The 14,765-nt window shown below is 56.4% G+C and overlaps 1 protein-coding gene across 7 annotated transcripts in view; it reads right to left on the bottom strand.

The window, feature by feature from the left end:
- Window positions 1-6,274: 6,274 nt before the first annotated feature.
- The window catches only part of LOC142465628 (pyruvate carboxylase, mitochondrial-like), a 248,894-nt gene continuing 240,403 nt past the window's right edge, over window positions 6,275-14,765 (bottom strand). For all 7 annotated transcript variants that reach the window (XM_075569745.1, XM_075569741.1, XM_075569744.1 and 4 more), the window contains one exon: window positions 6,275-6,485. In XM_075569745.1, coding sequence (XP_075425860.1) covers window positions 6,290-6,485 — 196 coding nt within the window. In that variant the 3' untranslated portion in view covers window positions 6,275-6,289. The remainder of the gene's footprint in view (window positions 6,486-14,765) is intronic.

The following is a 14,765-nucleotide window of genomic DNA, read 5'->3' as shown; positions in this document are numbered from 1 at the left end:
TTATGTATGCATGTCTGTATGTGTGTGTGTATGTGTTTATGTATGCATGTCTGTATGTGAGTGTGTATGTGTTTATATATGCATGTTTATATGTGTGTGTGTGTACGTGTGTCTAAGTGCACGCTATATACAGTACGTTAGCAATCACACAAATATATACATCACCCCAACCCAAGGTCAGAGCAATAAAAGCCGCACGCTGCAGGAATGTGAAACACCGAGCACAGGACGTCCTCGCTATCCAACGTTTCACTTTACAACGAATGGCATATCCACCGGAACCCTGAATGTGTTATCCGACGCTCACCCCCACAGATTAACATGGGACTCACTTGACAATGGTTTCACTATCCAACGCTACTTCCAGAACGGATTCCAGTGGATAACCGAGGACTGCCTGCACTACAATCCCGGGAATCCAATGTTTCAGCGCCTACATCAGGGTGCTATCTATGTAACTATGTAAGGGTGCTAACTGTATAACTACATCAGGGTGCTATCTATGTAACTATGTAAGGGTGCTAACTATATAACTACATCAGGGTGCTATCTATGCTAACTATATACTATGCTAATTATATACTACATCAGGGTGCTATCTATGTAACTATGTAAGGGTGCAAACTATATAACTACATCAGGGTGCTATCTATGTAACTATGTAAGGGTGCTAACTATATAACTACATCAGGGTGCTATCTATGTAACTATGTAAGTGTGCTTACTATATAACTACATCAGGGTGCTATGTAACTACATCAGGGTGCAAACTATATAACTACATCAGGGTGCTATCTATGTAACTATGTAAGGGTGCTAACTATATAACTACATCAGGGTGCAAACTATATAACAACATCAGGGTGCCAACTATGTAACTACATCAGGGTGCAAACTATATAACTACATCAGGGTGCCAACTATATAACTACATCAGGGTGCAAACTATGTAACTACATCAGGGTGCAAACTATATAACTACATCAGGGTGCAAACTATATAACTACATCAGGGTGCAAACTATATAACTACATCAGGGTGCAAACTATATAACTACATCAGGGTGCCAACTATGTGCCGCCATGTTCAGCGTGCCGCCATGTTCAGCGTGCCGCCATGCTCCCATGTGCCGCCATGCTCCCATGTTCAGTGTGCTGTCATGTTCAGCGTGCCGCCGTGTTCCCCCATGTTCAGTGTGCCGCCATGTTACGTGTGTGCCGCCATGTTCCCGTGTGCTTCCATGTTCAGTGTGCCGCCATGCTCCCATGTGCCGCCATGTTCAGCGTGCCGCCATGCTTCCATGTGCCGCCATGTTCAGCGTGCCGCCATGCTCCCATGTTCAGTGTGCTGTCATGTTCCCGTGTGCCGCCGTGTTCCCGTGTGCCGCTATGTTCCCGTGTGCCTCCATGTTCAGTGTGCCGCCATGTTACGTGTGTGCCGCCATGTTACGTGTGTGCCGCCATGTTCCCGTCTGCTTCCATGTTCAGTGTGACGCCATGTTACGCGTGTGCCGCCTTGTTCAGCGTGCCGCCTTGTTCCCATGTTCCGTGTGTAGTCGTGTTCCCGTGTGCCGCCGTGTTCCTGTGTTCAGCGTGCCGCTTCTCTCCGCCGTCCTGCCGTCACTTCCTGTGAGGTCATTCATGGCTCTGACTGGGACAGGGACCGTTTGGTGACAGGAGCCGGGTTTGAATATAAAGTTGTTATTTCGGAGCGAGTTTCCTTCCCCGGGACATCTCCCAGTGTTAGGCTGCGCTTATAGTGACGGTGACGTCGCCCAAAAACAAATGCATTGTTGCCGCCGCTGCGTGCGCTAAGCGCGAAGGCGACAAAGCGACGGGGCAACGTGATTTTTGGAAGCCGGGAATATTTGATTTTTCAGGGGCTGTCTCCTCATGTGACAGCCCCTGAACCAATCAATGCACTGGTCGCCCGCGACACGCCGCCGCAAAGCGAAATACAACTTTTGCTGGCGGCGATGGCGACGGGTGACGTCACGCCTCGCGGTCACTATACGTGCGGCCTTAGAAGTATCTCTGTGCCGGGTCATTTAGTGACATTGTACCTTCCTGTCCCTGGGGACAGCTGAACGTTCCGTGACATCACACTGTCTGACATCTGTTACTTCCTGAACCAATAATGATGTCATCACACGGACTTCCTGCTCGGCGTTAATTGTATGTATGTCTTTACTTATACACCGCCATTATAGCGTTATTTAAACGCTTATAACGTCCCCGCGCTCAAACAACTACGATGAAAACGTGGCACTAAAGGGAGAAGCGTGCTTAACATGGGGAGCGCGTAGCCAGAGCGCACCCCGGCTCCCCGAGGCGGTGACGGGAAGTAATGAATAGAGAGAAGGTGGCGATGGTAATAGGCACTTCTACAGAAGATGAAAAGCCTTCGGGCTGACGCTCCGGGTAAATAAATGATATCATAAAGTAGAAGAGCATCTCCTTCATGCAGACTGAAACAATAAAAGGCGCTGGGAATCGAGGGTTTTATGGGCCAGGAATACGCCGGGCTATTTATATAGTGTCACTTTGTGCTCTTTATACAGCGTCTAGCAGAGATAAAACTCAAAGCCGTCTGTGCTATATACATCGAGGTGAAGAGGTAATATAGCAGGCTGGGTCTGCCGGCTTCAGCGCACTAATATTTCTGTGCGGGGTGGCTTGGGAGTGCGCAGTACTGCACTGTAATATATATATATAGTGTGACTTGTCAATAAATAATACACTCAGGCGGAAATGTAGATTGGTCAAGAGCGTGTTCTGCATTTCTGTGTGTTTTGGGAGAGAGAGAGAAAAGAGAGGGGAGAGAGAGGGAGAAGGGAGAGAGGAGGGGGGAAAGAGCGATGAAAGAGAGGGAGGGAGAGCGAGGAAAGGGTTGAAGGGAGAGAAGGGGGAGAGGGGAGAGAAAAGAGGGGAGAGAAAAGAGGGGAGAGGAGGAGGGAAAGAGCAAGGGGAGAGAAAAGAGAGGGGAGAAGGGAGAGAGAAGGGAAAGAGGAGGAGGAAGATAGGAGGAGGGAAAGAGCGAGGGGAGAGAAAAGAGAGGGGAGAGAAAAGAGAGGGGAGAGATGGGAGGGAGAGGACAGGAGAGAGAGAGAGAGAGAGAAGGGAGAGAGGTGGAGGAAAAGACCAAGGAAAGAGAGGGGAGAGAAAAGAGAGGGGAGAGAGAGGAGACAGGAGGGGGGAAAGAGTGAGGAAAGAGAGGGGAGGGAGAGCAAGGAAAGAGAGGAGAAGGGGAGAGGAAGGGGAAGATATAGGGAGAGAGCAGAAGGAGGCTAGCAACAAAAGAAGAAAGTGGAAGGGCGAATATGAAATAGGAGAGAGGGAGAGGGAAACAGAAGAGACAGAAAGCATATATATATGATGTCACAGATCCTGAGTGTGATGCATGTATCTGATGTCACAGATCCTGAGTGTGATGCATATACGTGATTTCACAGATCCTGAGTGTGATGCATATATGTGATGTCACAAATCCCGAGTGTGATGCATGTATCTGATGTCACAGATCCTGAGTGTGATGCATATATGTGATGTCACAGATCCTGAGTGTGATATATATATATATATATATGATGTCACAGATCCAGAGTGTGATGCATGTATCTGATGTCACAGATCCTTAGTCTGATGCATATAGAGCCTATGGATAAGCAGGATACACCCCACTTAGATTTCAATGTGTTGTACACCGTATATTTGGATTGACATTCCGAACGTTGAGCTAGAATAGGACAGGAAGCCTCTGTGCCGACATTATTATTCAGCCCGTTCTTATATATCAAACACACAGTTATTCCTTACCCGACATGAAAACATTACCAGTGTTAATTGGTCTTAATTGGGGTGCCGTCAGGCTTTCAAGTTCAGCATGATTGTAACGAGGGCGGCAGAAGAGACTCTTCTCGCTTTTGGCCATATCTGGAATGAGCAGGCCGGGTGAAGGTCAGCAGGAGACGCCCGGGTCGATAGTGTGCTAACCAGATCCGTCATTAATTATTGCTTAACAACCTATTTAATGGAGTTCCCCCCTAGTCAGTAGGTACTCTGTCTGTACCCAGTCTGTTAAATGGACGGTCGATATGTGTGCAGTTCGGATCCTCTATAAAAGCCGCCGTTACAACAGCAGACAGGTCATAAAATGTCTTTAACACTTCCATTATTCTCCATCAGTATTGGGACTTCCACTCCCCCCGTCCCACACAGGGGCAAAGGGACCTAACGACAGGGACGTGTTTAATGGGTTAAAGGGTCAGTCCCACAGAGGGGCAAAGGGACCTAACGACAGGGACGTGTTTAATGGGTTAAAGGGCCAGTCCCACACAGGGGCAAAGGGACCTAACGACAGGGGCGTGTTTAATGGGTTAAAGGGCCAGTCCCACAGAGGGGTAAAGGGACCTAATGACAGGGACGTGTTTAATGGGTTAATATATGGGACTGGCATGTTTTGTTTATAACATACCTATGATGTATTATATGATTATAGTATGTAAATGATGTATCTTTTGTGATAAATTTGTAAACTGTTGTGTAAACAGGGACATTTTAATCCACACCTTTTCCCTTGAAACTAACTAACTATGATTAACCAGAGAGATAAAGGGGAAGAACCATAATTACCAGATATAATTCAAACTATACCGGACCCCCCCAAAAAAACAGAAATGGACTTCTTTGTACACAGTTAGCAAATAAGTGAAACCCGTAATTATGTACATTAGCGAGCGGTTTGTTAATGGTTTAGTCATTTTGCTTGCTACGTGGGACTGACCCTTTCAGTGAGCTTGCACGGATTGCACGCCAGGTCAAAGGTCAGGACAGCACTTTTAAGTTACTCCTCCAACAATGGTACTGATCCGCGAGTGGTCTTTCCCACTTTGTATGATCTCCATCAAACCCAACAGCGCATTTTGAATCTATTAAAGGTGCAATCCCACACAGCCAGTCCCAAAACCCCCACCTTAATCCCATGTCCTTATTGGCAGTGACCGGGTCTAGCGGAAAACAAGCTGGACTCCGGCACAGATCCCACTGCTCGGCTTCTCTGGACATTCATTACAAACGGCGTTTCTTTAGGGTCTCTGATAAGGGTAAGGATTAACACACAATCCCATTCAGAGAGCCAATAAAGATATGGGGAGGAAGAAGAGAGAAGGACTTTGCCTGTGCAAACTCTTGTTGAACACCCTGGCATAAGGCATACCGGGAGCAGCTCAAGGAAATGAAACCCCCTCCCGCGTCTCCGCTCACCAGGTTTACAAACCAACTTGAAATAATGATTGAAAAATACTTATTGGGCGTCAGATTTCGGTTAAAAAGGCATCAACCACCTAGGTGTGACCCCAGGAAATGTCACGCCCACTAGTACACTTCGGCCCTAGGAGGAACTGGCCCTTTAACAAACGTCTTATCAATTTGATCACCTCGTACAACGACAAACAATTTACTGGGCAAGGGAAAGTCATATCTTCTATTCCAACCCGATCTACCCCGGTGGCCACTCGGCCATAGAAACGGATTGCATCCCACCACTGAAATCATGTCAGGAAATGTCATGGCCAGCTAACAGACCACACACGCCATCTCCATCCTACCCCTGGACTTGTCCTCCCAACTCGAACATCTCCCAAACTTCCCCACAACTCCCTTCTTAGCAACATCCGACACATTTAAATATGACCTGAAAACTCACTTCTTAAGAGACGCGTTGAATAATCCTCTGGATAGCCTCAATCTTCTCCCTCCTGCCTCCACTCAACACCCACCATATCAACCATAATAGCAATGACACTTGAGAAACACTCCAATCTCGTTATCCTACTCTCCCTTCCTATTAGATTGTAAGCTCCATGGATCAGGGTCCAAGTGTGTGGTCATATAGTAATGTTATCTTCAGAAGACTATTGTACTTTACTACAGCATATGTTGTTGCTTTATAACGAAACCGAATCGGACAGATAAGAACCACTTTGGCGAACCTAATCTGAGAAACCGGAGGATCTAATAGGGTAAATCCTAGTTAGGATGGCCTTGTGTCTATCCAAATACATTTTGAAATCTCTTACTGTAAGGGCATCTACCACCTCTGTTTGGAGACAATTCCATGAATCCCACAAGATCTCCATGAAGGACTTCTTCCATTTCTTCCTGCACCGTCGTGAAACCCATGATAAATATTTGGGAGATTCTATCGTATCCCCTCTCCCTTCCTCCGTGCAAGCTGTACATACATGTAATGAAGTCCATTACTCTTTCCTGAAGGTGGCAAACAAGACATGTCACGTTGCACACGGGACACTCCGAGTTCTTACCTCGATACGGCCAGTGTCCGGCTGGAAACCGCGGGCTGGATCTTCGGTAGTGACCCGACACTGAATGGCACAGCCATTTATTCGGATGTTCTCCTGCTTCAGGCCGAGCTCCGGCAAGCTTCTCCCTTCAGCCACGTGGATCTGTGCGTGAACAAGATCAACGCTGCAAAATAAGGAGTGTTTGATGCACTTAGTGTTATAATTCCATAATAACTCAGCCCTGATCTCAGCAACATTGCTGGTCACAATAATAGTCACGGACCCCCTCTCCCCCTCTCCCTGCCTGTCCCCCTATCCCCGTCTGTCCCCCTCTCCCTGCCTGTCCCCCTATCCCTGTCTGTTCCCCTCTCCCTGCCTGTCTCCAGTAATTGGCACAGTCCGACTCTGGTATCTGGTTTAGTTTAGTCACCTGTCTCTGTCCCCTGATTATCTCGCCACAACTGTCCCTTACTGTACCTCTGAAACTCTCACAGTGACTGTCCCTTACGGTACCTCTGTCCCTCTCACAGCGACTGTCCCTTACTGTACCTCTGTCCCTCTCACAGTAACTGTCTTACTGTACCTCTCACAGTAACTGTCCCTTACTGTACCTCTCACAGTAACTGTCCCTTACTGTACCTCTGTCCCTCTCACAGCGACTGTCCCTTACTGTACCTCTGTCCCTCTCACAGTAACTGTCCCTTACTGTACCTCTGTCCCTTTCACAGTGACTGTCCCTTACCGTACCTCTATCCTTCTCACAGTGACTGTCCCTTACCGTACCTCTGTCCCTCTCACAGTGACTGTCCCTTATCGTACCTCCTTCTCTCTGTCACTGTTCCCTCTGATATCTCAATGAGACGACCTTCTCTCTGTCACTGTCCCCTCTGATATCTCAATGAGACGACCTTCTCTCTGTCACTGTCCCCTCTGATATCTCAATGAGACGACCTTCTCTCTGTCACTGTCCCCTCTGATATCTCAATGAGACGACCTTCTCTCTGTCACTGTCCCCTCTGATCTCTCAATGAGACGACCTTCTCTCTGTCACTGTCCCCTCTGATCTCTCAATGAGACGACCTTCTCTCTGTCACTGTCCCCTCTGATCTCTCAATGAGACGACCTTCTCTCTGTCACTGTCCCACTTCTCAATGCTTCTCTGCACCTTGCCCCCCTAATCACAAACCTCACGATCAAATCCCTTCCTCCTAAATGAAGTGTCTGCCTCTTCCTTTCATACAGATAACCTGAGGGTAAAATACAATATGACCATTTCCAGAGAGCGAGATACAAGATGCTTATATAAAAAAAAAAAATGTATAAACTCTATATAGACAGCAATATAAATAAACCCAAAACAGACAGTGACGTGTCAACATCCACAAGAGTGGCTCATTTCGGGGGAGTGAATGATTGATTTTGCAAGTGATACAATTCGGTAAATCCAGCTCTTATTTGGGTGCAGCAGCAGGTGAGAAATCTCTGCAAGAGGTCATACAACATGGGCGCATGGGAGCGAGACCAGGCCACGGCACGGGAGCGAGACCAGGCCACGGTATGGGAGCGAGACCAGGCCACGGGAGTGAGACCAGGCCCCAGCACGGGAGCGAGACCAGGCCACAGCACGGGAGCGAGACCAGGCCACAGCACGGGAGCGAGACCAGGTCACAGCACGGGAGCGAGACCAGGCCACGGCACGGGAGCGAGACCAGGCCACGGCATGGGAGCGAGACCAGGCCACGGGAGTGAGACCAGGCCCCAGCACGGGAGCGAGAGCAGGCCACAGAACGGGAGCGAGAGCAGGCCACAGCACGGGAGCGAGACCAGGCCCCGGCACGGGAGCGAGACCAGGCCACAGCACGGGAGCGAGACCAGGCCACAGCACGGGAGCGAGACCAGGCCACAGCACGGGAGCGAGACCAGGCCACAGCACGGGAGCGAGACCAGGCCACAGCACGGGAGCGAGACCAGGCCACAGCACGGGAGCGAGACCAGGTCACAGCACGGGAGCGAGACCAGGCCACAGCACGGGAGCGAGACCAGGTCACAGCACGGGAGCGAGACCAGGCCACAGCACGGGAGCGAGACCAGGCCACAGCACGGGAGCGAGACCAGGCCACCGCACGGGAGCAAGACCAGGCCACGGCACGGGAGCGAGACCAGGCCACGGCACGGGAGCGAGACCAGGCCACGGCACGGGAGCGAGACCAGGCCACAGCACGGGAGCGAGACCAGGCCACAGCACGGGAGCGAGACCAGGTCACCGCACGGGAGCAAGACCAGGCCACGGCACGGGAGCGAGACCAGGCCACGGCACGGGAGCGAGACCAGGCCACGGCACGGGAGCGAGACCAGGCCACGGCACGGGAGCGAGACCAGGCCACGGCACGGGAGCGAGACCAGGTCACAGCACGGGAGCGAGACCAGGCCACAGCATGGGAGCGAGACCAGGCCACGGCACGGGAGCGAGACCAGGCCACAGCACGGGAGCGAGACCAGGCCACGGCACGGGAGCGAGACCAGGCCACGGCATGGGAGCGAGACCAGGCCCCGGCACGGGAGCGAGACCAGGCCACGGCACGGGAGCGAGACCAGGCCACGGCACGGGAGCGAGACCAGGCCACGGCACGGGAGCGAGACCAGGCCACAGCACGGGAGCGAGACCAGGCCACGGCACAGGAGCGAGACAAGGCCCCGGCACGGGAGCGAGACCAGGTCACAGCACGGGAGCGAGACCAGGCCCCGGCACGGGAGCGAGACCAGGCCCCGGCACGGGAGTGAGACCAGGTCACCGCACGGGAGCGACACCAGGCCACGGGAGCGAGTCCAGGCCACAGCACGGGAGCGAGACCAGGCCACGGGAGCGAGACCAGGCCACAGCACGGGAGCGAGACCAGGCCCCGGCACGGGAGTGAGACCAGGCCACAGCACGGGAGCGAGACCAGGCCACAGCACGGGAGCGAGACCAGGCCACGGGAGCGAGACCAGGCCCCGGCACAGGAGTGAGACCAGGCTCCGGCACGGGAGCGAGACCGGCCACGGCACGGGAGCGAGACCAGGCCACAGCACGGGAGCGAGACCAGGCCACAGCATGGGAGCGAGACCAGGCCCCGGCACGGGAGCGAGACCAGGCCACAGCACGGGAGCGAGACCAGGCGCCGGCACGGGAGCGAGACCAGGTCACCGCACGGGAGCGAGACCAGGCCAAAGCACGGGAGCGAGACCAGGCCACAGCACGGGAGCGAGACCAGGCCACAGCACGGGAGCGAGACCAGGTCACCGCACGGGAGCGAGACCAGGCCCCGGCACGGGAGCGAGACCAGGCCACGGCACGGGAGCGAGACCAGGTCACAGCACGGGAGCGAGACCAGGTGACAGCACGGGAGCGAGACCAGGCCACAGCACGGGAGCGAGACCAGGCCACAGCACGGGAGCGAGACCAGGCCACAGCACGGGAGCGAGACCAGGCCACAGCACGGGAGCGAGACCAGGCCCCGGCACGGGAGTGAGACCAGGCCACGGCACGGGAGCGAGACCAGGCCACGGGAGCGAGACCAGGCCACAGCACGGGAGCGAGACCAGGCCACAGCACGGGAGCGAGACCAGGCCACAGCACGGGAGCGAGACCAGGCCACAGCACGGGAGCGAGACAAGGCCACAGCACGGGAGCGAGACCAGGCCCCGGCACGGGAGCGAGACCAGACCCCGGCACGGGAGCGAGACCAGGTCACAGCACGGGAGCGAGACCAGGCCACGGCACGGGAGCGAGACCAGGTCACAGCACGGGAGCGAGACCAGGCCACAGCACGGGAGTGAGACCAGGTCACAGCACGGGAGCGAGACCAGGCCACGGCACGGGAGCGAAACCAGGCCCCGGCACGGGAGCGAGACCAGGCCCCGGCACGGGAGCGAGACCAGGCCACGGCACGGGAGCGAGACCAGGCCACGGCACGGGAGCGAGACCAGGCCACGGCACGGGAGCGAGACCAGGCCACAGCACGGGAGCGAGACCAGGCCACGGCACAGGAGCGAGACAAGGCCCCGGCACGGGAGCGAGACCAGGTCACAGCACGGGAGCGAGACCAGGCCCCGGCACGGGAGCGAGACCAGGCCCCGGCACGGGAGTGAGACCAGGTCACCGCACGGGAGCGAGACCAGGCCACGGGAGCGAGTCCAGGCCACAGCACGGGAGCGAGACCAGGCCACGGGAGCGAGACCAGGCCACAGCACGGGAGCGAGACCAGGCCACGGCACGGGAGCGAGACCAGGCCCCGGCACGGGAGTGAGACCAGGCCACAGCACGGGAGCGAGACCAGGCCACAGCACGGGAGCGAGACCAGGCCACGGGAGCGAGACCAGGCCCCGGCACAGGAGTGAGACCAGGCCCCGGCACAGGAGCGAGACCAGGCCACGGCACGGGAGCGAGACCAGGCCACAGCACGGGAGCGAGACCAGGCCACAGCATGGGAGCGAGACCAGGCCCCGGCACGGGAGCGAGACCAGGCCACAGCACGGGAGCGAGACCAGGCGCCGGCACGGGAGCGAGACCAGGCCACAGCATGGGAGCGAGACCAGGCCCCGGCACGGGAGCGAGACCAGGCCACAGCACGGGAGCGAGACCAGGCGCCGGCACGGGAGCGAGACCAGGTCACCGCACGGGAGCGAGACCAGGCCAAAGCACGGGAGCGAGACCAGGCCACAGCACGGGAGCGAGACCAGGTCACAGCACGGGAGCGAGACCAGGTCACCGCACGGGAGCGAGACCAGGCCCCGGCACGGGAGCGAGACCAGGCCACAGCACGGGAGCGAGACCAGGCCCCGGCACGGGAGTGAGACCAGGCCACGGCACGGGAGCGAGACCAGGCCACGGGAGCGAGACCAGGTCACAGCACGGGAGCGAGACCAGGCCACGGCACGGGAGCGAGACCAGGTCACAGCACGGGAGCGAGACCAGGTGACAGCACGGGAGCGAGACCAGGCCACAGCACGGGAGCGAGACCAGGCCACAGCACGGGAGCGAGACCAGGCCACAGCACGGGAGCGAGACCAGACCACAGCACGGGAGCGAGACCAGGCCCCGGCACGGGAGTGAGACCAGGCCACGGCACGGGAGCGAGACCAGGCCACGGGAGCGAGACCAGGCCACAGCACGGGAGCGAGACCAGGCCACAGCACGGGAGCGAGACCAGGCCACAGCACGGGAGCGAGACCAGGCCACAGCACGGGAGCGAGACAAGGCCACAGCACGGGAGCGAGACCAGGCCCCGGCACGGGAGCGAGACCAGACCCCGGCACGGGAGCGAGACCAGGTCACAGCACGGGAGCGAGACCAGGCCACGGCACGGGAGCGAGACCAGGTCACAGCACGGGAGCGAGACCAGGCCACAGCACGGGAGTGAGACCAGGTCACAGCACGGGAGCGAGACCAGGCCACGGCACGGGAGCGAGACCAGGTCACAGCACGGGAGCGAGACCAGGCCACAGCACGGGAGCGAGAACAGGCCCCGGCACGGGAGCGAGATCAGGTCACAGCACGGGAGTGAGACCAGGCCACAGCACGGGAGCGAGACCAGACCCCGGCACGGGAGCGAGACCAGGCCACGGCACGGGAGCGAGACCAGACCCCGGCACGGGAGCGAGACCAGACCACAGCACGGGAGCGAGACCAGGCCACGGCACGGGAGCGAGACCAGGTCACAGCACGGGAGCAAGACCAGGTAACAGCACGGGAGCGAGACCAGGCCACGGCACGGGAGCGAGACCAGGTCACAGCACGGGAGCGAGACCAGGCCACAGCACGGGAGCGAGACCAGGCCACGGCACGGGAGCGAGACCAGGTCACAGCACGGGAGCGAGACCAGGCCACAGCACGGGAGCGAGACCAGGTCACAGCACGGGAGTGAGACCAGGCCACAGCACGGGAGCGAGACCAGGCCCCGGCACGGGAGTGAGACCAGGCCACAGCACGGGAGCGAGACCAGGCCCCGGCACGGGAGCGAGACCAGGTCACAGCACGGGAGCGAGACCAGGCCCCGGCACGGGAGCGAGACCAGGCCACAGCACGGGAGCGAGACCAGGCCACGGGAGTGAGACCAGGCCACAGCATGGGAGCGAGACCACGCCACGGCACGGGAGCGAGACCAGGCCATGGCACGGGAGCGAGACCAGGCCACAGCACGGGAGCGAGACCAGGCCACGGCACGGGAGCGAGACCAGGCCCCGGCACGGGAGTGAGACCAGGCCACGGCACGGGAGCGAGACGAGGCCACGGGAGCGAGACCAGGCCACGGGAGCGAGACCAGGCCACGGGAGCGAGACCAGGCCCCGGCACGGGAGTGAGACCAGGCCCCGGCACGGGAGCGAGACCAGGTCACGGCACAGGAGTGAGACCAGGCCCCGGCACGGGAGCGAGACCAGGCCACGGGAGTGAGACCAGGCCACAGCACGGGAGCGAGACCAGGCCACGGGAGTGAGACCAGGCCACGGCACGGGAGCGAGACCAGGCCACGGTACACACATCGATCATACGGTTGTGATGCACACGGATCACCCAACATCAGGTACGGAAAACAGATGAGGTACAAAAGCATTTGATGTTCACTAAAGGTGATCAGGGACACGTGTGACATTTGGTTGAGGTTTCAAAGGACACTAGTGTGACGGTCAATGTCACACGTCCCATCGCACTGAAATATCTTACTACCTACAGTAACCGTTACAAGAACTTTCCCACTGTCAGCAGTAAGGGGAGCAGTTATAAGAGGAGTTATAAGGAGAGGTTATAGGAAGCGGTTAGGGAAGGAGTTATACGAAGCGGGTATAAGAGCAGATAGGGGAGCAGTTATAGGGAGCGGGTATAAGAGCAGATATAAGATCACGCAGCATCCCTGTTACACAGGGCTCTGTGGCTCTATAGACAGGTTCTGAGGGCTAAGTGATGGCTTTGGATGATTACACACGATCGTCCCCTCGCCCCGCACGTCTGACCAATCCCCGGGCCTCGCTGTGAAGCCCGCACCACTCAGTTGCTCAGTCGAAAAATTGCCTGCTGCTGTCTTCATTAGCTTCAATTGAGATGCTAATTTGCTCAATCTACTGCATGAAAAATGGCTGCTCCCACCACGCCAAGCAGATCAGCAGCCATTCAGCTCCTCACACGTGGGACTTCCTTAGTGTAGGGAAGAAAGAGCGCGGGGCGTGCGGGTCCCGAGAGAGAGAGCGCGCGGGTCCCGAGAGAGAGAGCGCGCGGGTCCCGAGAGAGAGAGCGCGCGGGTCCCGAGAGAAAGAGCGCGCGGGGCAAACGAGCGGGAGAGTGTGTGGGGCATATCTGTGTGTGTGTGTGTGTGTGTGTGTGTAGACACATCTGTCTTCTGCGAAAGCAGGGGTAAGGGGGTTTGTGTGTGTGTTTAAATATATACACACATCTCCCGCTCCCTGTGTGTGTGTAGACATCTCCCGCAGTGTGTGTATAAACATCTGCTGCTCCCTGTGTGTGTGAATGTAAACCCATTTCCCACTACCTGTGTGTGTGTATAGACGTCTCCCGCTCCCCGTGTGTGTATACACATCTCCCACTCCCTGTGTGTGCGCGTATAGACATCTCCCGCTCCCTGTGGGTGTGCGTGTATACACATCTCCCGCTCCCTGTGTGTGTATACACATCTCCCACTCCCTGTGTGTGCGCGTATAGACATCTCCCGCTCCCTGTGTGTGCGTGTATACACATCTCCCGCTCCCTGTGTGTGTGTATAGACATCTCCCGCTCCCTGTGTGTGTGTGTATAGACATCTCCCGCTCCCTGTGTGTGTGTGTGTATAGACACATCTCCCGCTCCCTGTGTGCGTGTATACACATCTCCCGCTCCCTCTGTGTGTGTATACACATCTCCCGCTCCCTGTGTGTGTGTATACACATCTCCCGCTCCCTGTGTGTGTATACACATCTCCCGCTCCCTGTGTGTGTGCGTGTATACACATCTCCCGCTCCCTGTGTGCGTGTATACACATCTCCCGCTCCCTGTGTGTGTGTATACACATCTCCCGCTCCCTGTGTGTGTGTATACACATCTCCCGCTCCCTGTGTGTGTATACACATCTCCCGCTCCCTGTGTGTGTGTATACACATCTCCCGCTCCCTGTGTGTGTGTATACACATCTCCCGCTCCCTGTGTGTGTGTATACACATCTCCCGCTCCCTGTGTGTGTGTATACACATCTCCCGCTCCCTGTGTGTGTGTATACACATCTCCCGCTCCCTGTGTGTGTGTATAGACATCTCCCGCTCCCTGTGTGTGTATAGACATCTCCCGCTCCCTGTGTGTGTGTGTGTATACACATCTCCCGCTCCCTGCGTGTGTGTATAGACATCTCCCGCTCCCTGTGTGTGTGCGTGTATACACATCTCCCGCTCCCTGTGTGTGTGTATAGACATCTCCCGCTCCCTGTGTGTGTGTGTGTATAGACAC

The sequence above is a fragment of the Ascaphus truei genome, chromosome 14 (assembly GCF_040206685.1).
Source record: "Ascaphus truei isolate aAscTru1 chromosome 14, aAscTru1.hap1, whole genome shotgun sequence".
Lineage (NCBI taxonomy): Eukaryota > Metazoa > Chordata > Amphibia > Anura > Ascaphidae > Ascaphus > Ascaphus truei.
The sequence above is the reverse complement of the archived record's forward strand: the minus strand, read 5'-3'. Positions and strand labels throughout refer to the sequence as shown.